The 18,041-nt window shown below is 36.2% G+C and overlaps 1 protein-coding gene across 1 annotated transcript in view; it reads right to left on the reverse strand.

Annotated features, from left to right (window-relative positions):
• RSBN1 (round spermatid basic protein 1) overlaps positions 1 to 18,041 on the reverse strand; it is a 47,447-nt gene continuing 29,406 nt past the window's right edge. Inside the window, exons 3-7 of the mRNA XM_043575879.1 lie at positions 14,488 to 14,625; positions 14,041 to 14,183; positions 6,632 to 6,799; positions 5,263 to 5,371; positions 1 to 4,628 (exon numbers count right to left, since the gene is read on the reverse strand). Coding sequence (XP_043431814.1) covers positions 4,158 to 4,628; positions 5,263 to 5,371; positions 6,632 to 6,799; positions 14,041 to 14,183; positions 14,488 to 14,625 — 1,029 coding nt within the window. The 3' untranslated portion in view covers positions 1 to 4,157. The remainder of the gene's footprint in view (positions 4,629 to 5,262; positions 5,372 to 6,631; positions 6,800 to 14,040; positions 14,184 to 14,487; positions 14,626 to 18,041) is intronic.

Below are 18,041 nucleotides of genomic sequence, written 5' to 3' on the forward strand. Positions count from 1 at the left end.
TTTATTAAAAAAATACTTTACAGGGAAAAAAAAAACCTCTATGCATTCCATTGTCCTATTTTACAAAGAAATAGCTTAACAATTTAACACACTTAGACAGCTACAAAAAAGCACTGTGTTAAAAGGATTATTATTCACACAAATTTAGATTTAAGACTATTCATTAAAAACCTTTTTAAAACACTCGTTAATGTCAATAAACAAACTAAGGCCACACAACGCAAATAGTCCGCCAGGCAAATTATACATTTCATCTATATGCAAAGACCTCTTAGATAAATTAAAGCCACAGGAAAAAAAGTCTTAGCTGCCAATCAAAATGGAGTTTAGTCACAGAAAACACTATTACATGAAAATTTACAACATGTGATAGAAGTAGTACATAAGTATTTCTTTAGAGAATTGAAAAGTGCTATATTAAGAGACAGTGGTCTCAACTACATGCACAAGTGGATCATAAAAAATTTATGAAGAAAATGGAAGGCCATAATATTTATGGAGATACTTGCTTTTAAAGCAACAAACTTTCAGGATGAGCATAGGTCCCTTATGTGGTAAAGAAAAACATTTGTCTTGTACATTTCCTCTACTTACTGCATGACCAATAAATACAGCTACACTTGTTTAAAAAAAAAAAAAACAACGTAGCAGAAATATGAACTTCTGCCATGTACTAGTGAAAGGCTCTTTTTTTTAACCTGTAGCAATGATAAAATAGATTTATTAGAAAGACACAAACTCAATTATCCTAAAAGTATAAATGCAAATAAATTTTTAATGGCAAATACAGATTGAAAATATAATGGGCTAATATTAATGATCAAGAATATATTCACTAAGGGTTTTCTTGAATCTTTGAGTCTTGTTTCTAAATTAGTTTTCATTCTAGACACTATTTATAGAGGGAAAGGCAATAAGCAAAAGTTTCTCCAGGCATTAAGTGTGAACTTTATGCCTATTAAGACTGATGCAAGATGTTGCAAGACATCTTTTCCTAAGGTTTGGTAAAGGATTTTATTTAACAAGCTCCCTTTTCCCCCTACAAGAGCTTGTAATGTTAGTCAACTGATATTCCAACTGTCTCCAAGGGGAAAGGGCACCTTTCAAGATTTTAATTAAAAATAATAAAGTTAAGTGAAACAAATCCTAAGTACTGAATAAGCAAATTGAAAGTACAATTAAGCTTAGGGATTCATTTTTAAAGAGTTAAAAATTTGGAGGGGAAAACTAATATGTAGGTTTTTATTATTATTGCTTTATGAATTTGGGATACCTCTTTGAATCATAATCCTACTCCTAACATATATTGGTAATTACAGAATGACTTCTGGGGCAGGGGGAAGACTTTTATCCTTATTTATGAATACCATAAAATCATTCTAGTTACTAAGTTAGGAATATTCATTTATCGGGTCCTTTCCATAAGCACATTTTTAAAATATCCCTCTGCTCCACAAAATACTCAAACTTACAGCCACGTTCTGCAAGTAATCTCAAAGAGTTGGCACAACAGATAATATACCAAAAAGGAAGATCAGCTTAAATTTCAGTTACAACTTCACTGCCATCACTACTTTACAAATCAGAAGACGCCAGATTGCTCCATGCCTCACTCCACCAAACCAAATAATTTCAAGATTTAGAAAAGTTGCAATCATTTGTATCACTAAACTAGGATACAACTTTGAAAGCAGTAATAAACTCAAAACTTGAGCTTTTATATTCATCAGTCTTTAAAGCATGCTATTAAATCTAATACTCACATAGGACATTCAGTTTCCAGATACATGACTAGCTAAATGTTTCTCTCTCCATTCTATTGCAATTCTAACATACAATGAATTTATTAGTACATGATTTTAAACATTTGTATACTCTTTTCACGTGTTTATATTGGAGGTGAGGGTAGAATGTTTTGGAAAAGGAAAATGGGGATTTGCTTTTGATTGTAGGTCTTTGCAGATCCGCTGGTTCCTGAGTGATTATACACAGTGCTGGCTGTCAGGAGACAGTCTCCTTGTTTATTAGTAATGACCAGCTTAGATGACAGATGGCATCTGCTGGATGGCAAGTGGGAGATGGGGAAATCGGATCTTGGAAGACAAGAAAAATTAAAAAAAAAAAAAAAAAAAAAAGTTTTTGCTTTAACAACCTTGTTCTTCATGATTATTTTAAAAAGCAAATGTTGCCTGAGAAGAATTCTACTTTGCACAGCCTAGTAAAGCTCTATGAAATTCTTCTGGACAGAAAAACAAAAACAGAGAAAACCTAAATCCACATACTTTTGTGATTAACCCCTCCCCCCTCCAAAATAACAAAAACACCCTCAAAGGCAGGTCCCTTTAAAAACTAGTCTGGATAAACTAGAATTCACCCTAGAATTTATACCCAAGATTTTAAAACACCCCTGCAATAATCACATTACTTTTCATACCATTCTAATTACCTTATTTACAAAGATAACTAAAACCAACATCACTTCCAATTCATAAATGGTTTACATTGAAATGTTTCTCTATTTGTCTTCATCCTTTGTAACAGAGAATACATACATATACATATATATAAGGAATAATACAGATTCTAACTAATCACTGCAGTATTTGCTGATGGTTACTTTTCTATCGGTTTACACAGTGACCTCTATACTTTGCTAATATGCATTTAAACTACACAACAATATTGCACAAAGTAATATTTATATAAGATTTAGCCTATTTCAGAATATTTTAGAGAAAATTCATATTTGATATTTCAAAAGATGCAGCTAAGTTTTCATGGTGACAGACATAATAAAGCAGCATCTTTTTTTTTTTTTTTTTTGCCTATGTTAATGTAAATATTCCAAATCTCACCCTCCAGGAAAAAAATCTCCAAATTGCACTATAACCAGGTAGATACAAGAATCTGGTCTTAGGTGTGGGGAATACTCTTCCTTTAATGAACAAAAGGCCTATTGTATTATTAACTAAGAGAAAGTGAAATGTGTATCATGTTAACATTCTAAAATAATAGAAAGTTAAGACTACACTAGCTATATGAACTGTGCCTGTTTGAAAAAAAAAATTTTAAATACTCAGGCACTAAGCATTAGGTTACCTGAAACTCTAGGATGAAGTCTAGTGCCATAATCGTTATTAGACCGTAGCAACACACAGTAATAGTAAATAAACCCAAGTATTCACCAGTTAAAACTGTGAATCAAAGTGTCTCAACAGATCTTTATCATGAAAAGATTGAAGCCAAGTGACAAAAAAAGTTTTTCCTAAGTTTCATGCACAAAATATGGCAGCCTCATCAGAAAGATTGATATCATTCTCTAGGTTTGATACTCATGATCAGTTTAAGAAGCAAAAGTATCCACACAAAGTGTGAGGATGCTAGGTAGCAGAACGATAGAGTATCATGTCAACATTATCTCTTTTACCCAATTATCTTCCATAGTTACCATGTTTCTAGAAGAGATTAATGAACCATGGATAATGAATGACCAAGGACTATTCATCTTTAGATATTTTTAATTGAAATATCCACTGGGCTTTAAATAACAGATACAAAAAAAAAGACAGTTTGGATCAGAAAGTGCTGTGCTTTCTCTTTTGTTAAGAAACCAGAGAGCCACTGGATTTTCCTTAGAAACTACCTGTTCTTTATGGTTGGAACTTACTTGCCCACGTACAAGATGCAGGAACACTTTCCTGCAACCTATGCCATTTTTACTGTAGAAAATTGAAGCTGTGCCATAAAGACACAAGTACTAAAGCATAAATCTGACCTTCTATCATAAAAACAGCAAATATGGCAAGAGACGAGGCAAGATAAAATTAAGGGAAGTGAATAATTTACCAAATAAGAATCTGTTATTCCAGAGAATTCTCAGTTTGATTTGAAGAAGAGATTGAATTGTTACCTCACACCTTAAAACAGAAAGTAGCAGCAGACCCACTATTACATACTGTACTAACGGGATAAGATACAACTCTTAACTTTGCATAATCTGTGTAAAAAAGATATGCTTGACATTTGTGGAATGTCATTTCTCTTTATAGAATTATAGGCAAGATTTCTCCAATAAAACTTAACTTAAGCCAGTTATAAAACTATAACTTCACATCAAAATTTAAAAAAGTTAAAAAATGTGTTTGAATATGTACATATCACACAGGAGTGCTCGAATGTTCCTGTAGATTGTGTTGCTGGTCAGAGTCCAGTCTACTTTCCACCTTTAAAACTGGAATAGGCGGAGTCATCTGATCTTGCTGTAGATTAAGTTCTGATGAAGGGAAGGACGATGAAGCAGTCGTCAAAAGCTGCATCTCTCTGCATGTCTCTTCAGATTCAGTTTTTACCCTCACACACTGGGAGTCAACTTCTAATTCTCGCTTTCCAGTTAAATCACAGTCCATGTTAGAACCGCTTTCTGTGTTTTGAGTGGCTTCCACAACAGGGTGGTACTGTTTAAGCCTTATATGCCAAGCTAAGCTGCACACTGCTGACACTGTTTTGAACTGATGAATGACATTTCTAGGGATGAAGTAAATATCATTGTCACACAGCTGAATTCTAGCATAACGAATGCCTTCCCGCCTCATTTGGTTTAGTTTAGCTTCATCCACCCACTGTACACACTGCAGAAAAAAGAAAAGTTGCATGAGACTTCAAAATACGTAGTGTAGTAATTCAGTCAAACAAAGTATTAGAATTAGCACAGGAAAACAGTAGTAGGGCCAAATTAAAGGCAGGCAATACTAAGTACCAGACAACTTTCTAAAATTTCCTGTAATGCTTGGGAAACATTTTTCCTCATATTTTACTACCTCTCTGATAACAAAGTACAGGTTCAAGTCAGGATAGCCTAAGGAATCATTTAAACAACTATTTCAAAGTGCAGCTAAGTATCAATAACATATTCTTTGCCACAACTAAGGACAACATTTATATGTTGCCTTTTATAGATGAGGGCACACAGTACTCCAGGGGGTCCTCAGCTGAGACTCTTTACAGCCAGAACTGAGCAGTCTGGACCCTCTGGCCATCTGGGCCAACCGGGTATCCCAAAGATTAAAGGGATCTCAAGCATTCTATTTGGGAAGCTCTGTGTTAATGATTTTTGACACTCTCCACACACAGCTTTTAATAGCACTTGAAATTAAATTTACCATCCCATGTATCCAACTATAAGATCAAATGCAAAATAAACTGGGTACAGATCCTTATTTCTGTTATCTCACTCAAAAGATAATAAAAAAGCAAAAGTTTCACCTGGGAAACTGGAGGTTCATGAAGGTCTAACTGAAGTCTCTGTACAACATCAGTAAAATCCTCAGCATGAAAACAAATCACATCTTTGGTTATGCGAGGCTGGTCACTCCTAAGATTAACAAAATTAAGTTTTAGAAACCTGCATCTCATAACGGAAAATGATGACAAATTTCAGTTCTCCTATTCCTGGAAATGCTCCTACTAGCACAGAAATAGACACACAGGAATATACATTTGCTTCTTTAACCAACATTTAAAAAATAAATAAAACACCAATAAAGCTGTTTAAAAAAATGAAAATTAGATTAGTTGTTACAAAAAACAGCAGTGACTAAAAACAGTTTCATTCTAAACTAGTTGCAACTGCATCCTTTTACCACCCTGTAATGTCGTCATCAGGATGGAACACAGTGGAGAGAAAACATAGCAGCCACATAACTATCACACCTTCCAGTTTTCAAACTGGGGGGGGGGGGGGGGTGGGGGGTGGGGGGGGGGGGGGGTGACAGAATGATCTTTAACTTGAAATACTTACTGTCAAGCTGTGATTGAACTATGCTTCCAAAAAAGGTCAAACTCTATAGTAATACTGAAGGCCCTGAAGTTATAAATATGAAAAAAAAAACAAAACAGTTTTTAGACAAACTAAATTCCATGCTCTGAGCTTTGGATTCCAACTGAATGTAAAAGGGTGCAGCCACTGTGGAAAATAGTATAGCAGTTCCTCCAAAAATTAAAAATAGAATTATCAAATGATCCAGCAATTCCACTTCCGGGGATATACCCAAAAGACTGAAAGCAGAGAAATGAAGAGATGTTTTTTCAGAGCAGCCAAAAGGTGGAAGCAACCCAAGTGTCCGCTGATGAGTGAAACCAGATAAACAAAATGTGCCATATACATATAATGTAATACTACTCAGCGTTAAAAAGGAAGGAAATTACGACACATGATATAATATGGATGAACCTTGAAGATATTATGCTAACTAAAATAAGCCAGTCACAAAAGAACTACTGTGTGATTCCACTTATACGAGGTATTTAAAGTAGTCAAATTCATAGAAACAGTAAGTACAATGAAGGCTACCAGGAGCTGGGGACAGAGGAGAAAAGGGGTTAAGGTTTACTGGTTTCAGAGTTACAGTTTCGCAAGACAAAAAAGCTCTCAAAATCTGCTTTGCAACAATGTAAATATACTTAACACCACTGAAATGTACACTTAAAATGGCAAAGATTTTTCATTTCAATTTCATGTTATGGGTATTTTACCACAATTTCTAAAAAAAAATTAGTCCCTAAACTTTTAAATGGAGTCCACATTTTCTCAGACAGCATTAACCAACCTTATAGCTGAGTTTCATTAACTTACCATTCACCAAACTGTACAGCTTTCAAAACCCCAACAGCAGCCGTACTCTGCCAGTCAAACCCCTGACCTACATGGTCAGCATGAGCTCTTGTCCTATCTTCAAAGAGGACTTCACGGGGTTCACTGGTCCGAGGTAGGTACTGGAGATTTTTAATTTCATTCATTGATCTGGAGTTGATTTGGTTGTGAAGTAAAGGGGGGAGGGGAGGAAAGTATTAATAGCAGTAAGGTGAAAAAGTCTGCTAAAATATCAAATTTTAAATAAGGTCAGAACTGATAAGGGTTCCATGATTTTGATCATTAACATTTAACACACTATACCATAATGCTCAATGTCATTACCTTCTTCTCTTGGGATGTCATGATAATGTAGAGGCTATATTTTTTATTTGGCTCAAATGTAGTGTTACAATTTACAAAATTTAGTTTTCAAGCAATAGGAAACACAATTCAAAGTTCAAGGCTGTATGTTTCTTCACCCTCAATCATCTTAATTCTCAAAACAGACTTGATTCAAGATGGAAAACTGAGCATGTACATGATCTCCTTCCACATTAAAATGAAAGTAAAAGGCTTCAAACTAATATGGTAGGGGTGGGAGAAAGGAGATGGGCGAATGGATAAGAATACAGATGAAACATAACTGGCTGTGAGTTGATAACTGCTGACATTGACTACATGAGACTTTAGTATATTATCTTCTGCTTTTTCATGTGCTCAAGAATTTCTAAATAATCTAAAGGTGATAGTAAAGGAATGAATAAGAACCAACAAAGGAAATGAATTAGTGCATGAACAATATCAACAAATTTCTGGAAGATGGAAAATGATTAAAAGTGTCTAGTAAAACTGAGCAGAGAAAGCCACAGGCCTGGAATACACTAGAAGGGAATAGCAACTAAAAAGGCAGCTGGCCTGCCCAAAAGACCTTGAAGACTAATAGGTGCAAAAAAGAAAAAAAAAAAAAAGCCCATTATCATGATGTTGACAGACAGAAATGTAGTAAGACTGAGAAAGGGGGAATTAAAGTGAAATTCTGCAAATAAACCAGTCACCCACCACCCCTGTGAGTAGAAATGAGGTCAGGCATCTACCCCCATGCTATGGTTGATCCACTCAGCATCCATCTATCCTATTTATTTCCCTGACAGAACTCTGATTCTCATTAGGTATCTGCTCCTGCCTCATAAGTGACCTCATTTACAAGTTTCAAAGGTAGATCCTGATGAATCCTGACAAACTGTGGCAAACGCATTCCCCTTGCCAGTAACTGATTTAAAAATGGACACAAACACACATGAAAAGATGCTCAACATCGCTCCTCATCAGGGAAATACAAATCAAAACCACACTCAGATATCACCTCACGCCAGTCAGAGTGGCCAAAATGAACAAATCAGGAGACTATAGATGCTGGAGAGGATGTGGAGAAACGGGAACCCTCTTGCACTGTTGGTGGGAATGCAAACTGGTGCAGCCGCTCTGGAAAGCAGTGTGGAGGTTCCTCAGAAAATTAAAAATAGACCTACCCTATGACCCAGCAGTAGCACTGCTAGGAATTTACCCAAGGGATACAGGAGTGCTGATGCATAGGGGCACTTGTACCCCAGTGTTTATAGCAGCACTCTCAACGATAGCCAAATTATGGAAAGAGCCTAAATGTCCATCAACTGACGAATGGATAAAGAAATTGTGGTTTATATACACAATGGAGTACTACATGGCAATGTGAAAGAATGAAATATGGCCCTTTGTAGCAACGTGGATGGAACTGGAGAGTGTGATGCTAAGCGAAATAAGCCATACAGAGAAAGACAGATACCATATGTTTTCACTCTTATGTGGATCCTGAGAAACTTAACAGAAACCCATGGGGGAGGGGAAGGAAAAAAAAAAAAAAGAGGTTAGAGCGGGAGAGAGCCAAACCACAAGAGACTATTAAATACAGAGAACAAACTAAGGGTGGATGGGGGGGGGGGGGGGGGGGGGGGGGGGGGGAAAGTGGGTGATGGGCATTGAGGAGGGCAACTGTTGGGATGAGCACTGGGTGTTGTATGGAAACCAATTTGACAATAAATTCCATATATTGAAAAAAAAAAAAAATGGACACAAACTGACTCTGGCCAGCAGTAAGAGAGGAAATTTGCTAAGGAGACTTCTGGGAAGTTTCCTAGCTTGTATGACAGAAGAAAAGATGCTTTTTTTCTTCTATTGCATATAACTAGATCCATATGTGATACCTAGACCACAATAATCATCCAGCAACCATAAAGAAAGCCACTGTGAGTACAAAGCCCAGGCAAAGAATATGACAGCAGAGAAAAAGAGCCAATTCCTTGATGAAAGTACTGAATCACTGACCATATATATATATTTGGTGCCAAGAGCCAAGCTCTCTAGACTTCTTAATACATAAGATAATATTTTATGAACCAGTTTGAATCAAATTTTTGCTGCTTGTAGCCAAAAGCATCCTGATAAACTTTCAGAAAAACAGAAACAAAAAAACCCTTCATGTTCTCTAAACACACTAAACTTACCACATTCACAGAACTAATGTAATCCTCTGGTGTGTGGCCATACCCTTTCATGTCCAATTCTATGCCTATTAACTCTGAAGTGAAGCCTACCTAGTGATAAGCCTCACTGAAGTATAAATAGAACGTCGGGTAAGCCCAATGCTTTATTTCTAAATATGAATGTGTCAACCACAAATCACCAAATATGTGAAGACAGCCTGTAGCAGCCTGACAAAGACCAAAATAAACAATGCTAAAATGTAAGAATTCCAAAGAAAAAAGTCGAGTGAATGTCCCCAAATCAAAAGCAAACAGATAATAAGAAATATGAGGATAGGGGCGCCTGGGTGGCGCAGTCGGTTAAGCGGCCGACTTCAGCCAGGTCACGATCTCGCGGTCCGTGAGTTCGAGCCCCGCATCAGGCTCTGGGCTGATGGCTCAGAGCCTGGAGCTTGTTTCCGATTCTGTGTCTCCCTCTCTCTCTGCCCCTCCCCCATTCATGCTCTGTCTCTCTCTGTCCCAAAAATAAATAAACGTTGAAAAAAAAAAATTTAAAAAAAAAAAAAAAAAAAAAAAAGAAATATGAGGATAATCAAACTGGGAGATCGGTTACTCCGTCAACAGTAGTTTCAGAAAGAAATAACAGAAAATGAAGAGATTGCCAAAGCAGTTAAGCAAGAAAAATTCCCAGAAATGAAAGGAGAATCTTTCTAGGACCTATCAAATCACAACAAAGATTAAATATAATAATAAGAATGAAAGACCCAAAGATGTGTCATTGTGAAATTAAGCTTTCAGAGAGGAAAATAGGTTACCTATAAAAAAAAAAAATTACATTGGCATTAAGACTTCTCATAAACAATATTAGATACCAGAAAACACTGTGGTAAGCTACAAGTTTTAAGGGAAAATACATCCTCTGGAATCCAGTTAAGCTATCAATCCTATTTCATGAGAAAAAAAGGAATTTTCAGACATATCATGACTCAGAATATTTCTGAGAATATTCCTTTTCTTCCTTTTCTTAGAATGTTACTTGAGAATGTGCTAAATCAAAAGAAGGAAATAAACCCAAGAAGACAACTGTAGGTTAATACATAAATGCATTAAGTGGGAGGTCCTACGTTGATAACTGTGAAAAAAGCTTTTCGCATTGAAGAGAACACAGAGCTCCAAAAGATTTCCAGGTAAAAAAGTTATGTGTTAGAGCATACAGTATGATTAAAGTTTTGGATTCTTGAGGATATGATAAAAGCACAGAAAGCAAGGTAACTATCAACATTCTCAAAAAAACAAAAAACAAAAACAACTATATTAAAAAAAAAAAACCATAGCCAAAGTCAAAGCCATAGAGAAAGGGTGATTCTAGAAGAAAGAAATGTATTTGGAGCAAAAAAGAGAATAGAATAGGGATATGATCAAGAAAAGTGTATGTCCCCCTTCAAAAGAGGGGCAATCAGAAACTGCAGGGAAAACAGATTAAAAACCAAAACAAGGGGCGCCTGGGTGGCGCAGTCGGTTAAACGTCCGACTTCAGCCAGGTCACGATCTCGCGGTCTGTGAGTTCGAGCCCCGCGTCAGGCTCTGGGCTGATGGCTCAGAGCCTGGAGCCTGTTTCAGATTCTGTGTCTCCCTCTCTCTCTGCCCCTCCCCCGTTCATGCTCTGTCTCTCTCTGTCCCAAAAATAAATAAATGTTGAAAAAAAAAAAATTAAAAAAAAAAAAAAAAAAAAACCAAAACAAAACAAAACAAAAAAAAAAAAGCACAGTCCAAACATGAAACTATTTAAAATGTAGCATGATTTTCAGTATCTAGGTGAAATATAGGAAAGATTCTTTTGTATATTACCCCTTTGAGTAATAAGCAACATTGGAACTTTAGAATGTAACTTTTTAGCCTATTGGTTGGGTCTGCATAAACTTACCTTCCCATAATATAAATGGCATTTACTGGTTTTCAAATCCTAGAATACACCTATTGATAAAGCATATAAAACCTAATTATGGCTTTAAAGCACAATATGAATTAACCTCAACAATGCATAAGCACAGCTGACAAAAAGTAGAAAAGAGGAGGAAGAAAGTAGAGAGTCATTTAACTATTGGGAGACAAAGTGAAGGGAAGGAGTCCTAATCTATCATACCAAGAAATTGGCAAACTTCCTGCCAAAGTCTTAAAACAAAGGACATTAAAAACAGAAATGGTTTTTGCTTCTGGTAAAAAGGTATCTGCATCTGGAGGGAAAGGTGGCCACGATTTTTCATTACAAACCCTACCGTACTATTTGATTTTTTAAAACCCTGTGCATGTATTTCTTCAAAGTCCATAAATTCAAAGGCCATCTTCATTACCAGTGCCCTTGATCACCCGACACTTCTCACAGTGATTTCACTATTTTCAGCAATAGAGCATTCTCATTAACACAAAAAGATGACAGCGTTTTAAGTTCTGATTTATTCACTCTAGTTCAAAGTGCCTTTGGATACTTTGCTTAAGAATATTTAACCCCAATAAAAATAAAATTTGATAGCCCCTCATATTAGTGGAGAAAAAATAAATTATTAAGCAAATGATGTTGGTACAGGTGCCTAACTACTTGGAAAAATTGATCAATCTCTCCCTCTGTCCTGAAATCAATACCATGTAAGTAAAACATGTAAATACTGAAATCACAAAAGTACTAGGAGAAAACATAGATGAATATTTTATAATAATGAGAAAAGGTATTTCTAAGCCTGCCAGTAGGATAGAAACCTCAGAGGAAAAGACAGATCTGACAACATATAAAAATCTCTGTAAGGAAAAATAAATGGGAGGGTTGGGGGGGAGGGGTTGAGTAAAGATAAAACTGAAGCTAAAAAAGAATGAGGAAAATGTGCAACATTAAAAAAAAATAGTTAATAGTCCTATAGAGAATTTTAAATAAAAAACAGCCTAGTAGAAATATGGGTAAAATGAAAAAGGAATCGCAAAAGAAACACAAACCCTCAAAGAAAAACTAATTAAAATGAGACATTTCTGCCCAATCAGATCAACAAAATTTTAAAAAATGTTAATGGGGCACCTGGGTGGCTCAGTCAGTTAAGTGTCCGACTTCAGTTCAGGTCATGATCTCACGGTCTGTGAGTTTGAGCCCCTCGTCAGGCTCTGTGCTGACAGCTCAGAGCCTGGAGCCTGTTTTGGATTCTGTGTCTCCCTACCAACCAGCCATCCATGTAGTCAGCCAACAAGCCAGCCAGCAGGTACCCCACAATCAGTGATGTGTTTATACACTTCCAAACAACCGGTTTGGGGGGAAGATGGCTGACTGTAGCTGATTTGCTTATTTCTGTGGTATAAATACTCCCAACATGGCCAATTTCAAGCAACTAATGTGACCTCATTCTATGTGGAACAGGGAGGCTAATAATGGCCCTGTGAGCTGGCTCCAGCATACCACTGTCATGTTTGTCAAAAAATTTACACTAAAAAAGAACTGGTTAAATAAATCCTGATACAACCACTCAGTGAGAACAAAGTAGTCATTTAGAAATGATGATGTAAGTGCATCTAATAGAACACATAAACTTAAGGGATTAAAAAAACCAAGTTTAAAAGTAAACATCACATAAAGAATAAGCTCATTTGTGTATGAAGTTTATAAGTGTAACACTAAAATCTGAAAGGCCGATATGCCTCAATGGGTGGGATTATGGGTATATTTTGCCTTTGTTTTACTATTATCTGATTTTTCTAAAAGTTTATCATAATCAAGAAACAAACAGTGGTCGCTTCCTTTTTGGAAAGATCACAGTACTGTATACATACAGTACTTAAGAATTTAGAATTTCAAGACTCATCATCATGATGTACAAAACCTGCTGTGGTCTAGCAACGTGCAGAAGTTTTAGTTTACTCCACGTTCTACCATTTCATCACCTTGCATTCACATATAGTTTTTACAAAGTACTTTTGCACAGTATCTCAAGTACCTAAGGTTATTCCATACTTAGCTTTAGCATCATTCCCCTGGGAGCTTTAAGGTAAGGTCTACACTAGTCTATTAAAATGCACTTCTGGGTACTTATCTGGGGTTGCTATTTCCATAGTCGAAACAAATATGAATCATTTTCAGTCTCATTAGATTTTTCACAGTACCAGAATAAGTTAATCTACATTTGTTTTAAGTGTCTGAAACACAAAATATGTTAGCCCAGTATGAATTACTATAGGAGATATACATTACTGGTTTCATTCAGCAAAGACTGATCACCGGCTCATGTGCCATGGAGATTGAGAAGAATAAAACACAGTCACTGTCCTCAGAGCTCAAAATTTAGTAAAAACCAAAAGCATGTAAACAGATCATTAATGAAGAATGATGTGTGAGCACAGAGAAGGGAACAATTAATTGTCTATGCTTCACAAAGGAAGTGACATCTAAGTTTAGTTTTGAAAACTTATTAAGCGCCTGTCAGGGAGAAAGGAAAATGGGGGAGAAGCCATTCCAAATAAAAAGAACAGTGCAAAAGCACAGAGTTGTCAAAGACCACGGTTTGAAAAGTGAACTCTGCATGGCTGGAGTAACTATAAACTGATCTAGCTAGAAGAACTTTTGGGGCCAGATTATGAAAGATCCTTGTAGACCACACAAAGAAGTTTGGACTTTCACCTTGTAGGCAGTTAGGACCCAGGTTTTAAGAAAACAGGCAAAAATTAGAGTTGTTTTTTTAGAAAGATGCCTCACTCTGGTGACTAATGAGAAGGCTGGACTAAGAAACTGACCACTAAAGATTTATTTAAGATAGCTCTTAAAATGGTTTTCAAACTGTGTTCAGGTCTCAATCATTTTTATTAGCAACCAAATTTTTAAAAAGTGCTTTTGCTTATTTGGGAAAAATAAATGTTTACCGTCGTCTTTTGAAGGGTGACTTTGGCATATCTGCTGTAGGGATCATCTGCTCTCCTGGCCTAACCCACATGATAGGCCCATCATCACTCTGGGACCTACACTGGAGTCGGAGGCTGGAAAGTGTACCCCAGGGCAAAGTCATCTAGAAGTCAGATAAATGAGTCACGTTAAAAAAAATCTTTTTGACTATTTACAAGTTAATCCCACTACCACCCAAAATAAAGCTCTAGGAAGTTGATTTTATATATGAATAAATGCTATATTAGATAGTAATTTATATGTAAAAAAGAATCATTGAAGTTAATTATTCTGAACCAATTTTTTAAACATTCCTATTCAAAACACCAGATAAAATGTAATTGTACTAGACAAAATTAACATTTTTTTCACAGAAAGTGTCCACTTAAATAATGATCAGAACTCTAATAATTGGAATTAACACTCACTTTCAGAAATGGTGATTCTTCTAACATATCAAGGAACTCTGGGAAATAATCACCAACTTCTTCATCTACTGCTCCAACAAGACTTATCTGCCGCATGGGACCTGCTCGGTAGGTGCCACAGCAGTATGTCCTGTTGACCTGAGATAAAACGAAAGAGGGAGGATAAAGGACTGAAGTACACTATAATATAATTAAAGAATTATAAAACAGTATTGTTTCCAATGTTGCTATTTCTTTTACATACTATGAACTCAACAGTCTGTACCTTGGATAAAGCCCATAGTTACAGAAAGATGCTCTCGCACACTGACAAACACATTAATATGGTAAGTGCCACAAACAGAAATTTCAAAGAGCAAGTTAGTCTATGATCCCAACATCTCAAAGAAACATTGAAGACATTAAGATACACTTAAACTTCTCTGAGAATGATTTTTTATACTTTGAAAACACTCTAAACTGATCTTTATTTTGGAAAAAAAAATTGGCAAATAAAAAGTAAAACTGGCAGGGCAGAGAAAATTAAAAAAAAAAAAAAAAGAGAGAGACCACGGTCAGATTAATCTTCCATATCCATTTTGTATTCCCTAGTGAAAACCCTCATATCAGGCAAGATACCAGGCTGTTATCAAACCCAATCTCCCTCCCAGTTACTTGCATGTAAGATCCTCTACCCTAGGCAAACTGATCTTTTTGTCTACCCAACTTATGCCAAACTTACTTCTACCTACAATGATTTCTCTCTTAAATATGCCCTACTTGGAATGTCCTCTTTTCTGTCAACCCAAATCTTGTCTTTCAAAGATCAGTTCTTTTTTTCTGGAAGCCTTCCTGATCACCCTTCATGATCTTTTCCTTTTCTGAAACACAGAGACATTTTCTTTACATCAACTCTCTAGTGAATTTAGGGCATATTTTATACCAATTTGTAGCCCAGAGAATCCAAGCATTCAAATGGAATCTACTAGTACACCTGAAACTAGTATTACACTGTATGATAACTAATTGGAATTTAAACTTAAAAAAAATTTTAACGGAATCTACCAATTGATTCGATACAATCTGATATTATTCTTCTATGTCACTTCTTGTATTTTCTTAGGCAGAGAGAGAGGAAGACACAGAATCCAAAGCAGGCTCCAGGCTCTGACCTGTCAGCACAGAGCCCAGTGTGGGGCTCGAACCCACTAACTATGAGATCATGACCTGAGGTGAAACCAAGTCAGACACTTAACCGACTAAGGCCACCCAGGTGCCCCTTCCCACCTCCAATTTAAAATGAATGTTTCTCAGGGCACCTAGGTGGCTCAGTTGGTTAAGTGTCCAACCTGGTTTCAGCTCAGGTCATGATCTCACAGTTCATGGATTCGAGCCCACTAATAGTGCAGAGCCTGCTTGGGATTCTCTCTCTCTGCCCCTTCCCTGCACCCTCTCTCTCAAAATAAACAAACTTAAAAATAAACAAAGAAATAAATAAGTAAAATGTTTCTCAAGGATAAAGACAGATCCATGCATACAAATGACTAAACGAAAAATCGTTGAATTCTAAGCAGAATTTCCACCTTGGATCAGTAACCAAACATTCACTATCTTAGTTATGGTGCAGATTAGATTGAAAGGCCTAATATACAGTTGTACCTTTATAAGGCAGGTCACTATTGAACATTAAAAAAAAAAAACTAAGAATCAATTGGGATTGTTTTAAATATCCTTTTGCCTCAATACAAGGCATAAATGACCATCCAGTTTTGTTTTGGTTTTTTTTTTTACTTTTTTAATGTTTGTTTATTTTTGAGAGAGACAGTGTGAGTGGGGGAGGGGCAGAGAGAGAGGGAGACACAGATTTGAAGCAGGTTCCAGGCTCTGAGCTGTCAGCACAGAATCCAACATGGGGCTCGAACCCTTGTACTGTGAGATCATGACCTGAGCTGAAGTTGGATGCTCAACCAACTGAGCCACCCAGGCGCCCAGATCATCTAGCATTTTTTACACAGTTCTTTACTATTAGTTCTTTAGCAACATTTTCAGAACCCACTATTTTTTTCTGTGGACAATTTAATAGCACCCCTATACATACACAATACAAACAACAACAACAAAAAAGGGCTTAGATCCTATTCTCAAATATCAGGGATTTCTTAACTCCTTACAAATCTTTCCGAAAATCACCTTATATGATCATTAAGCAGCAACTGCCCAGGACAAAATTACTTTCCATATGTATTTGTATGAGTTACCTTCCCATCATTTGTATGAATGATCATCATGCTATGAAAAGTCAGAGGGGGCAGATTGGGAAAGAAGATGATCACAGGATGCAGATAAAGGAGAAGTAGGGAAGCTTTCTAAGCATTATTCTAACTTTTCTTAGCCAAGCATCCTAAAACAACTAACGGAGATTTACTAACCTTCAGTACCACTTCTAGGAATCGCATGCTTTCAGGAGTAATAAATATCAGTCTCCCTACAACACCCCCACCAACTATTCCCAATTATCAGAAATTCCTTTACCAAGAAAGGCTTTCAAATATACAGAATAGGGGCATTTTATGTTAAGAACTACGCTAAAGACACATTACAATTTAAAGCTTACAGAACTCAAGACTAATCCTGAAAAAGCACACTGCTATGTGCCACTTTTGCTAGCTTGGAGATTATGCAACTCTTAATGCATTATTAATTGAAGGAATTCACATTACACACAAAGTAAGACTGAATATTTTTATATCACAGTGTTTGAAGTTTACCTAATTTAATCCCATTAAATCAATAGCAATGAACTTGAAGACAACTTAAAATGCAAACACCTAGGATAATTAATATGTGACATTAATAAATATAAGCATCCTTTCCTATTTGGAAATAGGGATTTGAATTATTTTTTATATAAAAAATGTAGTATTCTAAACTTATAATTTATCCTGTGGCTAGAAAGGATGTAAAAACCAGCCATTAAACTGTGGCAAAAAAAAAAAAAAAAAGTAGTAAAGCTGAAGAATGGTGTATCACTGATGTAAAAATGTTCATAAATGCTAATGTTTATAAAGCATTTAAATAATTAAGTGCACAAGTTAGAAGATGGACAGCATTTATGACCAGAAATTCAACATATACCAACTGTGTGACACCTATGCCAAACAAACTACTAATTCTACCCTTCTTCTTTTTGGAAAAAGAACTTCCTGGGCATATAGCCAATGAGCTAGGCTCCTCGGCAGCCAAGTGTGGCCTGGAACTAAGTTCTGGCCAATGAGATCTTAGTACAAGTTACATATATAATTTCCAGAGCATGCCTTTATAAGTAAGCAGCTCTCTACTTCCTCTTTCTGTCTTGAGAGCCAGGTTCAACTATGCAGACAACACAACCAAAGGGACTGGCAAAACTTAAAAGGAAAGGAGAATCCTGGATGACATATGTAACAGAACAGAGTTGCTTAACCTCTGGATATATTACTCCAGAGAAACTTTTATTTTGTTCCAGCCACTGTATGTGACATCTCTTTGTTATGGTGGTTTAGCCTATGTCTCAGATCTTGTATACTAGCACACATCAC

The sequence above is a fragment of the Prionailurus bengalensis genome, chromosome C1 (assembly GCF_016509475.1).
Source record: "Prionailurus bengalensis isolate Pbe53 chromosome C1, Fcat_Pben_1.1_paternal_pri, whole genome shotgun sequence".
Taxonomy (NCBI): Eukaryota; Metazoa; Chordata; class Mammalia; order Carnivora; family Felidae; genus Prionailurus; species Prionailurus bengalensis.